The sequence below is a fragment of the Pongo abelii genome, chromosome 2 (assembly GCF_028885655.2).
Source record: "Pongo abelii isolate AG06213 chromosome 2, NHGRI_mPonAbe1-v2.0_pri, whole genome shotgun sequence".
NCBI lineage: Eukaryota > Metazoa > Chordata > Mammalia > Primates > Hominidae > Pongo > Pongo abelii.
This window is the reverse complement of record NC_085928.1, coordinates 151794551-151813743: the sequence shown is the minus strand read 5'-3', so window position 1 is coordinate 151813743 and position 19193 is coordinate 151794551. Positions and strand designations below refer to the sequence as shown.

At 36.9% G+C, this 19193-nt stretch overlaps 1 protein-coding gene across 11 annotated transcripts in view; it reads left to right on the top strand.

The window, feature by feature from the left end:
* XRN1 (5'-3' exoribonuclease 1) overlaps window positions 1–19193 on the top strand; it is a 134509-nt gene that overhangs the window by 108143 nt on the left and 7173 nt on the right. For 4 of the 11 annotated variants that reach the window (XM_024245011.3, XM_009239377.4, XM_024245012.3 and 1 more), the window contains 5 exons: window positions 39–161; window positions 593–752; window positions 3500–3681; window positions 14055–14168; window positions 14264–14366. In XM_024245011.3, coding sequence (XP_024100779.2) covers window positions 39–161; window positions 593–752; window positions 3500–3681; window positions 14055–14168; window positions 14264–14366 — 682 coding nt within the window. Of the gene's footprint in view, window positions 1–38; window positions 162–592; window positions 753–3499; window positions 3682–14054; window positions 14169–14263; window positions 14367–19193 lie in introns of those variants that run through there. The other 7 variants (XM_063722254.1, XM_024245013.3, XM_054552793.2 and 4 more) reach the window with 3 other exon arrangements.

Genomic DNA, 19193 nt, shown 5'->3' with positions numbered 1-19193 from the left:
TACGTTCATCTTCATGCCCAAAATATTTATTCTTTTAGCCTAACTCTGGAATTGAGAACTTTTTAGCATCTTTGACTATCTCCAAAGAAAATGAAGTACAGTCATCTCATCATGGGGAGCCTCCAAGTGAAGAGCATTTGTCACCACAGTCATTTGCCATGGTTCGTATTTTGTAGGAACTTTCTTACTATGGTAATTTCTCGACTGTTGACCATGCAGACATATCCCATGCAAGTGTTCAAGCACTGCCCTCATGGAGGCTGGTATGTTACATCATTATTGTCATCTTGTGAGGAAACCAGGCTGCCCTGGGCAATTTAGCCATACTTTTTCTCTTTAGACCACAGTTCCCCTGCTTTTCAAACACTGCTACTAGGTAACTGGGATGAAAGTGAAGCAGGAGGATAAGTATCATTTCTATTTCAGAAATGTGGGTGTTGGGTTTTTTTTTTCAGTTTCTATCTGAATGTAGTTAATGTCTTAATTGTTAACAATGGAATTCTTTCCAAGAAACATCAATAAGTTCTATAGATGTAATGTTGACTTTCTTCTCTTCACCCTCACCATCTCCATGTGAATCATTTTCAAAAAGAAGGGAACACGGATGCTTAAAGAAATTCTAAAAATTGATGGCTCTAACACTGTGGACCGTAAGAATGAAATCAAACAGATTGGTAATGAAATCCCTGTTTCCTCTAACAGAAGAGATGAATATGGATTACCCTCTCAGCCTAAACAAAATAAGAAATTAGGTAAGTAAACTAAGTACTATTACCAATAATATCATTTTAAAAATTCAATTCATTTGGTTCTTTTTAATCGTGTACTTTTAAAGATAAAACTACTTTTATTTTAATATATTTATTTATTTTACAGATGGTGTCTCGCCATGTTGGCCAGGCTGGTCTCAAACTTCTAACCTCAAGCAATCCTCTCACCTCAGCCTCCCAAAGTGCTGGGATTACAGGTATATGCCACCACACCTGGCCCAAAACTACTTTTATTCTTAAAACTATAATTTTTATACTTGTTTCAGTTATATAATAATATAACTGGCCAGGTGTGGCTCATGCCTGTAATCCCAGAACTTTGGGAAGCTGAGGCAGGCGGATCACTTGAGCTCAGGAGTTCAAGACCAGCCTGGGAAACATGGCGGAAACTCTGTCTCTCTAAAAAATACAAAAGTTATCTAGGTGTGATGGTGTGTGCCTGTAGTCCCAGCTACTGGGGAGGCTGATGTGGTAGGATTGCTTGAGCCTAGGAGGCGGAGGTTGCAGTGAGCCAAGATCACGCCACTGCACTCTAACCTGGGCGACAGAGATAGACCCTGTCTCAAAAAACAAAAAGAACAATAATAATACAACCATGTAACCAATAGATCTACAGTCACTAAATGTCTTCTTGTGATTACTTAATTGTAGTGTTATAGATATTCATTCTGTAGACATCCAAACCTTTAAAAGTTTACGCATTCTAGCTTTTGTCCTCAGTAATTTAAAAATGATCATGTAACTTAAATACATTATTTAACTTTTCTGAAATCTTGTTTCTTATTTATAAAATAAGAATAATACATTGCAAATTACTTATGGTAATTATATAACATGTATAAATATAAAACAGCACTATGTCCAACACATTGTAGGTGCTAATAATTGATATTAATATTATGTTAAAATAACCTAACCATTGTAAACATAGAAAAATCTACAAAATCAATTAAAAATCATTAATAGAGTTAGATATAGGAAAGTGGGTCATAATCTTAAGTCTGTAAAGCCTATAGCATAACATCTGGCACATAACTGGATTTCAGTAAATATCTGCCATGTTTGTTCCTACCCTGAATGTCCTCTATACTTTAGCATTTTATCTGTATAATGATCTGCTAAAGGCAGCCAGGAAGAATGACTGATACAAAAGTGGATGTGGGCAGAAGTTTCTCAGAGAAGTAAAAAACATTTTGGAATAAGCAGATCTAAGCGTATTAAAGGTCAAAACCTGGAATTGGCTGGGCGCATTGGCCCACGTCTGTAATCCCAGCACTTTGAGAGGCCAAGGCGGGTGGATCACCTGAGGTCAGGAGTTTGAGACCAGCCTGGCCAACATGGTGAAACTCCCTCTCTACTAAAAATACAAAAAATTAGCTGGGCGTGGTGGCAGGCGCCACCAAGTAGCTGTAATCCCAGCTACTTCAGAGGCTGAATCAGGAGAATCGCTTGAACTCGGGAGGTGGAGGTTGCAGTGAGCCGAGATCACGCCATCACACTCGAGCCTGGGCAACAAGAGCGAAACTCTGTCAAAACAAAAACAAAACCTGGAATGAAAGCAGAACCTAACCCCATTTATATTCCAGTGATAATTAATTAAAAATTCCAAAAAGTATTAGGAAACTGATTATTTATTATAGTGACAGACATGCTCCTGAAATAGAACCAAATAAATTTTAAGACAAAATTAGATAAAGATGGTCCCATTGTCAAAAACAAGTAAGTTTTACTTTATTTCAGTATAGGAAAAAAAAAAAACTCATAGGCTTTAGAGTCTTAGGGTCACTAGCTCAGAATCCAGCCCCTGATATAGAACTAACTGGCTCTGTGACTTTGAGCAAGCCACTTAACTGCTTTTTTAATCTATATTAGTAGGAAGTTTGGATTAATTCTTCAGTGAGGTATGCTTTTGTTCTATTAGTGAGTTTGTTAATCATAAAGAATGTGAACACTCAGAATTTTAAAATCATCTTCCATATAAAAACACTTAGAAGACAATTTCAAAAAAAACTTTTAAGAAATATTATTTCAGAGCCACAAAAATATTCATCCATGTGTCTCAGAATGTAAGGCGGAATTGCAAGAATTGAGGTGGAAGCCAAAACTTCAAAACTTAAGAATTAATTATATTTCAGCTCAAGAAAGCCATTTGTTTATTCATTCTTTTATTTTTCTCTTCTTACTTCTGCAAAACAAGAAAGCCATTTGTTTGTTCAAATTTTACCTGTAGCAGTACCATGTAGTCATTAGCTGCTCAAGGTTTTAATTTTTGGCAGTTAGATACTTATATTTTAAAATCTTTATCTTAATAGTTTATCATTATACTCATCCAAAAACCTTTACTGAAGTCACAATAATTTTAGGAAGTACTAAATAGTTGTTTATATGTGCTTCATGGAAGACTCATCTTTTTAATGCAGTTGGTGGCTCTATAGCATCTAACTGAATTTCTCAAGCTTTTTGACCAAATTTATAAGGTGCGTGGCCAGAGGACCACTGAAGGTAAGCTAACAGTCACTTGGATGGCAGATTGTACTGCTAGAGTCCAGGATTTGGAACTAGAGCTACCTGAAATCCTGATTCTGTTATTTAATAATGGGTGGCCTTGAGCAATTCACTTCACTTTTTAGCAGTTTCCTGCTTGCTCTTCTGTAAAACCCTACAATAAGTGCATAATTTGAGATAGTATTTTATTAATACAGATAGACTCTTTTCTCTTTTTTTGGTAGCATCTTATGTGAACAGGCCTCACAGTGCTAATGAGTACCATAATGTTCAGTCTATGGACAATGTGTGTTGGCCTGCCCCCAGCCAGATCCCTCCTGTATCCACACCAGTAACTGAACTTTCTCGAATTTGTTCCCTTGTTGGAATGCCACAACCTGATTTCTCCTTTCTTAGGACGCCACAGGTATAGTATACTACTGTTCTATTTATATAAATTATTTAACGTTAAGCTTAAATAAATTGGTTGAAAATGTTTAGCTAGAAAAAATGTAATGGGGCCTATTTTTCTTAACTTTATGAGCAGCATAGATTTATGCTTCTTACCCTAGCTCTAATATTTATACATAACCAAAGCCTAAGAGAAGCTGACAGGGAGGAACTGGGCAGCAGGTATCCTGGCAAGATTCCTCAAACTAATAGAGCCAGGGATCTTGGCCTACAGTAGCAATTTTCAAACTTTTTGGTCTCAGAAACTCCACACTTTTTTTGGAGGACCCCAAAGAAATTTTGTTTACTTATATCCATATTTACTATGTTTGAAATTTAAAAAAATTGGCCAGTTGTAGTGGGTCATGCCTGTAATCTCAGCACTTTGAGAGGCCAAGGCAGGAGGACAGCTTGAGGCTGGGAGTTCAAGACCAGCCTGGGCAACATAGCAAGACCTCATCTCTACAAAAGAATATAAAAATAAAATTAGCCATGTGTGTTGTGAGCCTGTAGTCCCAGCTGCTCACGAGGCTGAGGCAGGAGGACGGAAGCTCAGGAGGCCAGGACTTCAGTGAGCCATGATTATGCCATTGTACTCCAGCCTGGGCAACAGAGCAAGACCTTGTCTCTGAAACATACATACATATATATATATAAAATTACAAGTAAACCTATATGTTTATTAATCCGTTGTTGATTAAAAATAACTTTCACCTAATAGACATCTGTAGAACATTTCATCCAACAGCTGTAGAATATACATTCTTTTCCTCAACAAATGGAACATTCTCAAGGATAGACCAAATGTTAAGCCACAAAACAAGTCTCACAAAATTCAAAAAATTAAAATTCAATCAAGTATATTTTCTGACCATAATGAAATAAAACCAGAAATCAATAACAAGAGGAACTTTGGAAACTATACAAATAAATGGAGATTAAACATTATGTTTCTGAATGGCCCTTGGGTCAATGAAGAAATTAATCGAAAATTTTAAATTTTCCTGAAACAAATGAAAATGGAAACACAACATACCAAAACCTATAAGATACAGCAAAAGTAGTACTAGGAGGGAAGATTATAGCAATAAATCCCTACATCCAAAAAGTACAGACACTTCAAATAAACAACCTAACAGTGTGTCTCGAAGAATTAGTTCCAGCAGTCACACTACTGGGTATCTATCTAAAGGAAAAGAAATTGTATAAAAAAGATACCTGATTTGTATGTATATTGCAGCACTAGTCACAATAGCCAAGATGTAGAATCAACCTAAGTGTCCATCTACGGATGATTGGATAAAGAAAATGTGGTGTATATATACACAATGGAATATTGTTCAGACATTTTAAAAAAGAATGAAACCATGTCTTTCACAGCAACATGGATGGAACTGAGGCCATTATCTTAAGCAAACAACTCAGATACCGCATGTTCTCATTTGTAAGTGGGAGCTAAATAATGTGTACATAGGGATCTAGAGTGTGAAATAATAGACATTAGAGACTTGGAAGGGTGGAGGATGGGCAGGGAGTAGATGGTGAGAAATTACTTGATGGCTGCAATGTATGCAATGTACATAATTCAGGTGATGAATATAAGAAAAGCCCAGACTTTACCACTCTGCAGTAAATCCATGTAACAAAATTGCACTTGCACCCCTTACGTTTATACAAATTTTTTAAATAAATAATAACTAGAAAAGCAAGAGGAAACCAAACCCAAAATTATTAGAAGAAAAGGAATGATAAAGATTGGGGCAGAAATTAATGAATTGATACTAAAAATAGTACAAAAGATCGATGAAAGAAAAAGTTGGTTTTTTTTGAAAAGATAAGCGAAATCAACAAACCTTTAGCCAGACTGTAAAAGAGAGAATATCCATATAAATAAAATCAGGGATGAAAAAGGAGTCATTACATCCGATAACACAGAAATTCAAAATATTTTAGAGACTATTATGAGCAACTATATGCAGTAAATTGGAAAACTTAGAAGAAATGGATGAATTCCGAGACACATAAAAACATAGCAAGATTGAACCATGAAGAAATCCAAAACTTGAATAGAACAACATTAACACGATGGAAGCAGTAGTAAAAAGCCTCCTATCAAAGTAGACCAAGACCTGGTGTTTTCACTACTGAATTCTGCCAAACACTGAAAGAAGAGCTAGTAACAGTTCTACTCAGACTGTTCCAAAAACTTGAGGAGGAGAAAATACTTCTAAACTTGCCAGTATTACCCTGATACCAAAACCAAAGAAAGACATCACAAAAAATGAGAACTACAGGCCGATATATCTGATGAAGTAGATATAAAAATCTCCAACACAATGCTAGTGAATTGAATTCAACAGCACATTAAAAAGATAATTCATCATGATCAAGTGGGATTCATCCCAGGTATGCAAGGATGTTTAAATATATGCAGTCAATAACTGTGACACATCAACAAAATGAACAAAAACCATATGATCGTTTCAATACTTACTGAAAAAGTGATAAAATTCAGCATCTCTTTATGATAACAGCTCTCAACAAACTGGGTATAGAAGGAACATACCTCAACATAATAAACAACAACAAACCCACAGCTAGTATACTGAATGGGGGAAAAATGAAATCCTTTCCTTTAAATTCTGGAAACAAGACAAGGATGCCCACTTTCACCACTGTTAATATAGTACTGGAAATTCTTACCAGAGCAATTAGACAACAGAAATAAAAGGCATCCAAAAGGGTAAAGAAGGGTCAAACTACTCTTGTTTGTAGACAATATAATCTTATATTTAGAAAAAAACTATTAGAATTGATAAATTCAGTGAAGTTGTAGGATACAAAATCAACATACAATCAGTCACATTTCTATATACTGACAACAAACAATCTGAAAAACCAAGAAGTTAATCCCCTGCAGAATAGCTACAAATAAAATAAAATACCTAGAAATTAATCAAGTTAACCAAAGCAGTGAAAGATCTCTACAATGAAAACTTATTATAAAACAATGATGCAAGAAATTGAAGAAGACACAAAGAAATGGAAAGATTGTCCATGTTCATGTATTGGAAGAATCAATATTGTTAAAATGTCTATACCACCCCCAAGCAATCTGCAGATTCAGTGCAACTCCTCTCAAAGTACCCTTCACAGAAATAGAAAAAAAAAAATCCTAAAATTTATCTTGAACCACACACGACCCTGAATAGCTACAGCAATCCAGAGCAAAGTGAACAAAGCTGGAGGCATTATACTGCAAAGTTATATAACCAAAACAACATGGTACTGGCATAAAAACAGACAGAGACCAATGGAACAGAATAGAGAATCCAGAAATAAATCCATGCAGTTACAGTCAACTTATTTTTTATAAAGATGACAAGAACATATGTTAGGGAAAGAACAGCCCCTTCAGTAAATGGTCCTGGGACAACTAGATATCCATATTTAAGGGAATGAAACTAAATGCCTATCTCTCACCATTTTCAAAAATCAAATCAAAATGGATTAAAGACTTAAATGTTACATCTGTAGCTATTAAACTGCTGGAAGTAAACACTGGGGAAACACTCCAGTACATTGATTTGGGCAAAGATAAGTAAGACATCAAAAGCACAGGCAACTAAAGCAAAAATGCATAAACGGTATCACATCAAGCTTAAAAAGCTTCTGCACAACAAAGGAAACAGTCAACAAAGTGAAAAGACAATACACGGAAGAGGAGAAAATATTTGCAAACTACCCATCTGACAAGATATTAATAGCCAGAATATTTAAGGAGCTCAAACAATAAGAGAAAAAAAACAAAAAATCCCATTTGATAGTGGGCAAATATACCCATGTAACAAACCTGCACGTATACCCCCATATCTCAAACAAAAGTTGAATTTTTAAAAAATAAAATACTATAAAAATTTTTGATGGGCAAATGATCTCAACAAACATTTCTAAAAAGAAAACATACAAATGACCAACAGGTATATGAAAAAATGCTCAACATCACTACATTAGAGAAATGCAAATCAAAACTACAATGATATATCTCCAATTAAAATGGCTTTTACCAAAAAATAAAAAACAGGCAATGATGGATGCTGGTAAGGATGCAGAGAAAGGGAAACCCTCATACATTGTTGGTGGAAACGTAAATTAGTGCAGCCACTATGAAGGACATACAGTATGGAAATTGCTCAAAAAGATAAAAATAGAGCTACCATATGATCCAGCAATTCCACTGCTGGGTATAGGTCCAAAAGAAAAAATATCAGTATATGTAAGAGATATGTGTCCTCTCATGTTTATTGCAGTGCTATTCACAAAAGCCAAGATACAAAATCAACCTAAGTGTCCATCAGTGGATAAATGGATGAAGAAAATGTGTGTGTGTGTGTGTGTGTGTGTGTATATATATATATATACACACACACACTTCTCAAGATATACGCTTCTCAAAAGAAGACATTTATGCAGCCAAAAGACACATGAAAAAATGCTCATCATCACTGGCCATCAGAGAAATGCAGATCAAAACCACAGTGAGATATCATCTCACACCAGTTAGAATGGCGATCATTAAAAAGTCAGGAAACAACAGGTGCTGGAGAGGATGTGGGGAAATAGGAACACTTTTACACTGTTGGTGGGACTGTAAACTAGTTCAACCATTGTGGAAGTCAGTGTGGCGTTTCCTCAGGGATCTAGAACTAGAAATACCATTTGACCCAACCATCCCATTACTGGATATATACCCAAAGGATTATAAAACATGCTGCTATAAAGACACTTGCACACGTATGTTTATTGCGGCACTATTCACAATAGCAAAGACTTGGAACCAACCCAAATGTCCAACAACAATAGACTGGATTAAGAAAATGTGGCAGATATACACCATGGAATACTATGCAGCCATAAAAAATGATGAGTTCATGTCCTTTGTAGGGCCATGGATGAAGCTGGAAACCATCATTCTCAGCAAACTATCGCAAGGACAAAAGGCCAAACACCACATGTTCTCACTCATAGGTGGGAATTGAACAATGAGAACACATGGACACAGGAAGGGGAACATCACTCTCTGGGGCCTGTTGTGGGGTAGGGGGAGCGGGGAGGGATAGCATTAGGAGATATACCTAATGTTAAATGAAGAGTTAACAGGTAAATCACACCAACATGGCACATGTATATGTAGCAAACATGCACGTTGTGCACATGTACCCTAAAACTTAAAGTATAGTAAAAAATAAAAATAAAAATAATAAAAAATAAAAAGACTGAAAAAAAAAAACCAATAATGTATATTTTAAAATAACCAGAAGAGTGGAATTGAAATGTTCCTAACACAGCAAAAATGATAAATACTTGAGGTGATGAATATCTCAGTTACTCTGATTTGATCATTATACATTGTATTCTTGTATCAAAATATCACATGTACCCCATAAATGTGTATTATAATTATGTATTCATAAAACTAGAAACAAAAGAAAATAATAGTAAAAAATATTAACTACTTAAAAAATTTAGTTAGAAGAGTGATATTACTCGAATTTTTTTTTTTTAAAGAGATGGGGTGTCATTTTGTTGCCCAGGCTGGCTTCAAGCAATCTTCTCACCTTGGCTTCCCAAAGTGCTAGGATTACAGGCACATGCCACCATGCCCTTCCTGCTCTACATTTTAAAAATCCTTCTCACCGCAATAGTAATAGGAGAAGCTAGATTCTCCTGTCTGCGTAATACTGTCAATCCCTAGTGATATGTGTTTTTTTGTAGAAATATATTACCTCATACAGATACAAAATTAGAAAAATGAAGAGAATCTTAATAGCCTTTTCAGATAGTTTTGGCTATACTTTAATATTACATTAAAACTTAAAAGTGGGCCAGGCATGGTATCTCACGTCTGTAATCCCAGCACTTTAGGAGGCCAAGGCAGGCGGATCACTTGAGGTAAGGAGTTTGAGACCAGCCTGGCCAGCGTGGTGAAACCTCATCTCTGCTAAAAATACAAAAATTAGCCGGGTGTGGTGGCGCATGACAGAGCAAAACTCCATTTAAAAACAAAACAAAACAAAAAAAACCTTAAGAGTGGTATTTTGTTTAAGGTTAGTTGCAGTGTGGAATCTTGCAGTGTGGAATCTGAAACCTTAACAATAAACATTTTGTCCTCCATATACTTGTGAGAAAGTAGGAAATAAGAAAAAGTAATGCGAAAAAGGGCATAGCACCTCAATATTATCATGAGCTAGGTGCAGTGGCTCACACCTGTAAGCCCTACAACTCAGGAGGCTGAGGCAGAAGGATCACTTGAGCTCAGTAGTTTGAGATCAGCCTGGGCAAGACCTCATCTCTTTTTTTTTTGAGACAGAGTCTCGCTCTGTCGCCCAGGCTGGAGTGCAGTGCTGCGATCTCGGCTCACTGCAACCTCCGCCTCCCAGGTTCTAGCGATTATCCTGCCTCAGCCTCCTGAGTAGCTGGGATTACAGGTGCACGCCACCACACTCGGCTAATTTTTGTATTTAGTAGAGACACGGTTGTCTCTACTAAAAATTTTTTTAGTCTCTAAAAAAAATTTTTTTTTTTTTTTTGTTTGGAGACAGAACCTCGCTCTGTCGGCCAGGCTAGAGTGCGGTGGCACGGGCTCACTGCAGCTTCCACCTCCCAGGTTCAAGCGATTCTCCTGCCTCCTGAGTAGCTGGGACTACAGGCACGCGCAACCCCACCTGGCTAATTTTTGTATTTTTAGTAGAGACAGGGTTCACCATGTTGGCCAGGCTAGTCTCACGCTCCTGACCTCAGGTGATCTGCCTGCCTCAGCCTCCCAGATTGCTAGGATTACAGGCATGAGCCACTGCGCCCAACCAGCATCTCTAAAAACACTTTAAAAACAGCTAAGCGTGGTAGTACCCACCTATATTATCAGCTATTCAGGAGACTGATGTGGGAGGATTGCTTAAACCTGGTAGTTGGCTACAGTGAGGCTTGATCACACCACTGTACTCCAGCTGGGGCAACAGAGTGAGACCCCAACTCTAAAAAATATATGCATATATAATTATGAAAATAGTTTTGATCTCAGTGCCTCCCTAAAAGGGTCTCACAGACCCTCAGCTATCCCCAGACTGCACTTTGAGACCTACTGACCGCAAGAAAGTTGTTTTGTTCTCTTTATATCCAGTTCTTGATACCCTCTAACCTAAAACAGAAAGCAGTTTTTTCTAAAATCAGTGCCAAGGCAAAGATGCCTGCTTTCACCACTTCTATTCAGCACAGTAATGGAAGTTCTGTCGAGAGCAATTAAGCAAGAAAAATAAATAAATAAAAGACATCTAAATTAGAAGGGAAGAAGTAAAGCAGTATCCGTTTGCAGATGATATGATCTTATAGTAGAAAACCCTAAAGATTCCACAAAAAATCCCAATTAATAAATGCAGGAAAGTTGCAGAATACAAAATCAACTCACAAAAATCAGTTGTATTTTTATACACTAACAGTGAAAAATCTGAAAAGGAAATTAAGAAAACTGTGATAGTATCAAAACTATTTATAGTATCAAAATTAATAAAATGCTTAGGAATAAAAGTAACAAAGGAAATGATGTGCTTATACACTGAAAACTACAAAATGTTGCTGAAAGACATGTAGAAAGACAAATAGAAACACACTCTGTTCGTGGATTGGAAAACTTAATATTGTTATGATCTCAATACTATCCATAGCAGTCTACAAATTCAGTGCAATTCCTATCAAAATCCCAATGGAATAGAATAGAGAGCCCAAAAATAAACCCTTGCATACATGTTCAAAATACTTTTTGACAAGTTGTCAAGACCATTCAATTGGAAGTGGATAGCCGGGCGCAATGGCTCATGCCTGTAATCCCAGCATTTTCGGAGGCCGAGGCGGGCGGATCGCTTGAGGTCAGGAGTTCAAGACCAGCCTGGCCAACATGGTGAAACCCTGTCTTTACTAAAAATACAAAAAATTAGCTGGACATGATGACATGCACCTGTAATCACAGCTACTCGGGAGCCTGAGGCAGGAGAATTGCTTGAACCTGGGAGGCAGAAGTTGCAGTGAGCCAAGATCACACCACTGCATTCCAGCCTGGGCAACAGAGTGAGACTCCATCTCAAAAAAAAAAAAAAAAAAAAAAAAGGAAGTGGATGATCTTTCAGCAAATGGTGCTGGGTAACTGGATATTCACATTTTAAAGAATGAAGTTAGCCCTTACCTAACATAATATATGAAAATTAACTCAAAATGGATCAAATACCTAAATGTAAGATAAGGCCTAAAACTATAAAAGTCTTAGAAGAAAACTTAGGGCAGAAGCTTCACAACATTGGATTTGGCAGTGATTTCTGGGATATGACACCAGAAGCACAGGCCACGAAAGAAAACATGGACAAATTGTACTTCATGGAAATTCTAACATTTTGTGCATCAAAAGACAATAACAAGAGTGAAAAAGGTAACTCACAGAATAAGAGAAAATACTTCCTAATGATATATCTGATAAAGAATATCCAGAATATATAGAGAACTCATGAAATGAGTCTTAAATGTAAGACCTGAAACAATAAAAATCCTATAAGAAACCCTACGAAAAACTTCTGGACATTGGCCTAGCCAAAGATTTATGACTAATCTCAAAAGCAAATGCAACAAAAACAAAAATAGACAAATGGGACTTAACTAAACTAAAAAGCTCCTGCAGAGCGAAAGAAATAATCAACAGAGTAAACAGACAATCTACAGTATTTGCAAACTATGTATCTGACAAAGGACTAAATATCCAGAATCTATAAGGAACTCAACAAGTAAAAAACAGATAACCCCATTAAAAACAGGCAAAGGTCATGAGTGAACATTTCTCAAAAGAAGACATCTCAAGGGGTTGCCAACAAACATGAAAAAAATGTTCAACATTACTAATTACCAGAGAAGTGCAGATTTTAGGGCCACAATGAGATACCATCTCATACCAGGCGGAATGGCTATTATTAAAAAGTCGAAAAACAGATTTTGGCAAGGATGTGGCAAAAAGGGAGTGTTTATACACTGTTGGTTGGAATGTAAATTAGTACAACCTGTATGAAAACAGTATGGTGATTTCTCAAAGAGCTAAAAATAGAACTATAAAAATAGAACGATGATCCAGCAATCTCACTTCTGGGTATCTACCCCAGGAAAAGAAATCATTATATAAAAAGTATGCCTGCATTTGTATGTTTATCACAGCACTATTCACAGTAGCAAAGATATGGAATCAACCTAAGTGTCCATCAGTGGATGATTGGATAAAGAACATGTGTGTGGGTATGCGTGTGTGTGTGTGTGTGTGTATACACACACCATGTACTACTATCCTATACACACACCATGTAATACTATCCAGCCATAAAAAGAATGAAATCATGTATCTTGCAGCAACATTAATGGAACTGGGGGCCATTATCCTAAGTGAAATAATTCAGAAACAGAAAGTCAGATATCACATGTTCTCATTTATAAGTGGGAGCTAAACATGGACATACAGAGTGGAATAATAGACATTAGAGATTTCAAAAGATGGGATGGTAAGAGGGATGTGAGGGATGAGAAATGACCTACTGGGTACAATGTATACTATTCAGGCAATGGGTACACTAAAGTCCACACTTCACCACTATGTAGTATATCCATGTAACTACATTTGTACCCCCTAAATCTATTTTTTAAAAAAAATTAAGGTAAACCAAAACAAAACAAGATTTTATAAAACAGAAAATTAAAGTATAATATAGTTATAATTTAAATATGAGTAGAAAACACATCAGAATCTCTGAGTCTTTTATATTTTGGCAATTAACTCATATTACCAAAATATCTCCTAAGTAAAGGATGGTATAAACATGAGTCAGCAAATTTTTTTCTGTGAAGAGTCAGATAGTAAATATTTTAGGCCTTGTGGGCCAGATGGTCTCTATCACAGCTTCTGAACTCTAGTTACAGTGTGAAGGTAGCCATTAGAATGGATGTGGCCATGTTCCAATAAAACTTTATTTACAAAAAGATGCAGAACTCCATAGTTTGTCAACTCCTTGTATAAAGAAAACAGTTTTGCTGGCTTTCATTTGCATTAGGTGGCTTGACCCTTCAGCCAACTTAGAAAGCTTTTTATTTTGTAAACACTGAAAAAGATAAGGCAACAACTCTAAAACTTTGCCTGGCAATTGAAAACTTGAACCGAAAGCCGTTTTTTAAATTCTTGATAAAATTATTTTACTTGTTTAGACTAAACTTTGGGGGAGGTCACCTTCCTAGACAGAGAATTTCATAGACATATATATTGTCTTTTTTTAGACAATGACCGTTTGCCAAGTAAAATTATCTAATGGCTTACTGGTACATGGGCCACAGTGCCACTCTGAAAATGAAGCCAAAGAGAAAGCTGCACTTTTTGCTTTACAACAGTTGGTAAGAACTGTCCATGACTTCTCTATTAAAATTTTTATTAGTCCCTACAGAAAGCTTATATTGCATTGTCTTGTAACTTTTAAATACTTCCACAGGGCTCCTTAGGCATGAATTTCCCTTTGCCTTCACCAGTATTTGCAAATTATCCTTCAGCTGTACCACCTGGAACCATTCCTCCAGTATTTCCCCCACCTACTGGTAAGATATTTTTCATCTATAAGTATTTGTTATTGAGTTGTTATTTTTACTAAGCTCTTTTAAGAAGTCAAAAATGTACTCAAATATCTAGGAATGTAAAAAGAAATTGTGAGAAAGCCTAAAGCCACAGCCTGCAGATTCATCTAAAAATACCATTCTCTTCCTACAGCTTCTAGTATGGCTAGAGTAGTAAGAAGAGGTTGAGTGGGCAGGCCCTTATTCTCCAATAGCTGCTAACAGATAAATTTGGGTTTAAGTTAGACATCAAAAGGTAAAAAAAAAATCATGTAATTTCTTCAGGACTGTATTTTGTTATTGGTAGTAGACTATGTCCAAAATCTCGTTGAGACTAACATTTTATAATTCTAATAGTTCTGAGGTTTTCTAAATCACTCAGCTTTTTTTCCTAACAGCAGTTGGCTTCCCTTTATCTTAATTATTATTGTTTTAAAGCCAATAATTTATTTCAGTTTAGAAAATCCCTTTTCTGCATCTACTGCCAGGTAATACTCCAGGAATTCTAAATATCTAATGCTTACAATAAGCTTTAGAAATGTGAATAATACTGATTAAATTTATGACATGCAGTTATCTCTTCTCCTCATTAAACTGAATAATAAAGGATTTCAAAAGTGTAAATCTGCGAGGATGAAGACATAGGAGAAGAAATATCAGCAGATTAGAGATTTGAAAAGAGTTTGTGTTGAGAAAAACAACTGAAGAAGTAACCATTTTAGCAGAGCAAGGTTAAAAGCTACAAGCTAAAGTGCCTGTAGAAGAGACTACAAATGAGCATAAGTAGATTGTCCCTCGCCGTTCCCAAGAGGTTCAGAACTTGGAGGCATCAGAAACTATTAGAGAAGATAAAGAGGAGGCATGTGCTGAAAAGAGAGGGATTGGTTGAAAGTCTATGTGCGGAGTGGTGAGACTACCCCCGTCTTCCCTCTGCGACGCAGCCAGACCTCTGCAAGCAAAAAACTGGAGGTGTGTTTTCTAGAGGAGCTCTCTAGATATGGGAATACCAGGCAGAGAGGAGAATGGAATGTGAGACTGAAAACACAGAGATTAAGGAAAAGTTCCCTTTTTCTCATCCTATTCTCAGATTGTAGCCAGTCATACCCTTCTCCCCAGATAGGAAATTGGAAGATGAAAAAAGAATAATTAGAGTACAGGTAAAATTGTTAAGTAAAATTTTAAAATTTAGTAGATAAAGTCCTAGCAAAGCCAAGGAAGATAATAGCTGTAAAATAAGAAAGAACAGAGATTTAGTGCACAGATCCAGCTCCCACCTTATTAGAGTTCCAGAAAAAGAGATCAGAGATGAAGGAAAGGAGGTAAGTGTCAAGAAAATAATAAACTTTTCTAAAACAAAACGATATGCATCACTAAAAGAGCCACCAAATGTTGAGCACAATGAATAAAGGCACAGATTATCTTCAGATTCTGAATACTAGTGATAAAAAGGTGGTCCTAAGAGATGCAGAGAAGAGAAGAAATACGTACAAAGATCAAACATCAGAATGGTACTGCACTATTGAACAGTGCCTAGAAGCCAGAAAGCATTGAATACCTCAAAACCTTGAGGCAGAATGAGTTTCATCCTAATTTCTCTGTATAGCCAAACTGTGAATCTAGTTCAAAGGAGACACAAAGATATTTTCAGATACTCAAATTTATTTCTTATGTACCGTTTTTTTTTTTAAGCAACAAGGTCTCACTATGTTGCCCAGGCTGGTCTCAAAGTCATGGACTCAAGCAATCCTCCCACTTCAGCCTTCGAAAATGCTGAGATTACAAGCGTGAGCCTTCATGCCTTGCCTACCCTTTCTTAAGAAGCTACTGAATTACATGCTCCAACAAAACAAAGCAGTAGTTTAAAAACGAAAAGAAAATTAGGAAACCAAAATAACAAATTGTAGATGTAGTATAGTTACACAATGAATGGAAATCCCAGGATGCCAGCTGCTCAGTGGGTCTAGAAAGTGACTAGTCCCAACTAGAGAGGCAGAGGGAAGTCTTGGCCGTAAGGAAGGTTATTAATAGATGAGCAACGGGAAAACATTAAGGATGGGTATAGAGAAGACTAAGCAGCTTTTATTATATTTTTCCTAAAGAATTGATATGAGCAAGACGAAGCTTTTAAAAAATAATTAGCCTGGGCAACATGGCGAAACAGCCTGGGCAACATGATAAAACCCCATCTCTAATCTACAAAAAATACAAAGGTAGCCAGACATGGTGGCATGCACCTATAGTCCCAGCTACTTGGGAGGCTGAGGCGGGAGGATCACTTGAGCCTGGAAGGTCAAGGCTGCAGTGAGCTGTGATCGTGCCACTGCACCCCAGCCTGGGTGACAGAATGAGACCTGTCTCAAAAAAAAAAAAAAAGATAATGACTAACTCAAGTAAAAACAAAAGGTTTTACAAGAAAATACATAATGGATCTCTTTTTACAAGAAAAGAAACATAATCAGAGTACCCAGCTTGGCTCTGCAGTAATAATATTTACATAGCCACATACCACAAATAGATAATACTGCTTGTACATATAAACAAATGATGTCATGTACTTACATTGGGAGTACAGGATAAGTAGTGAGGGGTAATGCAAAAAAACTAAATTTTGTTCTATCTAAATAGGAAGTTAGTAGACCTAAAAATGCCTAAAATTAATAAATTATTAACAAGTAGCATAAGCAAATAATTGAACAGTGTGGAAATAAATATCTAAAACAGTTAAACCTGGAGTAGAACAGATGTCTACTGTTTTCTGTTGAAAATCTTTTTTAGGCCGGGCGCAGTGGCTCACGCCTGTAATCCCAGCACTTTGGGAGGCCGAGGTGGGTGGATCACTTGAGGTCAGGAGTTCGAAACCAACCTGACCAACATGGTGAAACCGTCTCTATTAAAAATACGAATTCGAAAATTAGCTGGGTGTGATGGCACACACCTGTAGTCCCAGCTACTCAGGAGGCTGAGGCAGGAGAATCGCTTGAACCCAGGAGGCAGAGGTTGCAGTGAGCTGAAATCGCACCACTACACTCCAGCCTGGGTGACAGAGCTAGACTCTGTCTCAAAAAAAAAAAAAGGAAAAAGAAAATCTTTTTTAGTACAATGTGTGTGTAGTATTTTGATTTTTTTTTAATGTAATTTGTCTAAGGTCATAAGTTACTATCTAGCAGAACTGGCATCAAAATCCAAGTCTGAGCCAGGCATGTTGACTCATGCCTATAATCCCAGCACTTTGGAAGGCCTATCTCAAGAAAACCCCCAAAGGCCCAAACCAAACCAAAACAAAACATTGTTTATACAGTCAAAGGAATGCCAGTGCAATACAATAACAAAAGCATGGGCTTTGAAAACAGATAGCTGAGTGTGGTGGCTTATACCTGTAATCCCAGCATTTTGAGAGGCTGAGGTCAGAGAATCACTAGAGCCATGAGTTCAAGACCAGCCTAGGCAACATAGGGAGACCTTGTCGCTACAAAAGATAGAAAAAATTAGCTGAGTGTGGTGCCATGTGCCTGTAGTTCCAGCTATTCAGGAGGCTGAGGCAGGAGGATCGGTTGAGGCTGTGAGGCGGAGGCTGCAATGAGCCAAGATTGTGCCACTGTACTCTAGCCTAGGTCTCAAAAAAAAAAAAAAAAAAAAAAAACAGACGACAGACTTGGATTTTTTTTTTTTTTTTTTTTTTTTTTTTTTTTGAGGCAGAGTCCCAGGCTGGAGTGCAGTGGCATGATCAGGGGTCACTGCAGCCTCAGCCTCCTTGGGCTCAGTTGATCCTCCTACCTCTGCCTCCCAAGTGGCTGGGACTATGGCACGCACCACCACACCTGGCTAATTTTTGTATCTTTTTATAGAGACAGGGTTTCACCATGTTGTTGAGGCTGGTCTCAAACTCTGGGCTCAAGGGATCCGCCAGCCTCGGCATCCCAAAGTGCCAGGATTACAGGCATGAGCCACTGTGCCCGGCCAACAGTGTTTTAGTCATAAAGTTTTCATGACATAATGGATCTGATGTTTTTATATAGCTCAATGTAATAGTATCACCATAACTTATAAAATCTAATTTGACTGCTGCTGCTTCACATTCAAAAATGAATACAGTAGCTATGTATAGATTAATTTTAAGTAATTAGTATGTGTAGGGTACCTAAAAGTTTGCACACAAACTTCTCTAAAGAAGAATTGTCTTATGATCCTATTATTTTTTAAGAGGAATGTTTGTTTTCCCAATTTATTATTAATATTTTAACCTTTTTCATGTTGATAGTTTATTCATACCTACTAATAATTTTAAGGTTATAATTGGAATGCTTTTGGTCCTATAAAGGTGTTCTCCAAATATTCCAGTTAAAATATGTAAACACATAAATGCCAAGATATTTGAAGGTTAATCAGCAGAGAACAACTTAAGCATTAGATTAACATTTTAAAGTTATTTTGTAAATTTCTATTTTATGGTATAAAAAAATTTGTGATGTAAAATATCCCAGTTGAGGAATATGTATTTTATATTTGTAACAGTGATTTATTGGGGAAATTACGGAGTTGACTATTGTATAAGATTAGCATAGCATCTTTTAAATAGACCTTCTTAGCATTATGACTCCCACCAAAGTTGCTCGTAGATAGTTTCAAGACCTAATTTTCTACTTTTCTTTTCTTTTTTGAGACAAGGTCTCACTCTGTCAACCAAGTTAAAGTGCAGTGACGTGACCTTGGCTTACTGCAACCTCCACCTCCCAGGCTCAAGCGATCCTCACACATTAGCCTCCCGAGTAGCTGGGACCACAGCCAGGTGCCATGCCTGGCATCCCAAAGTGC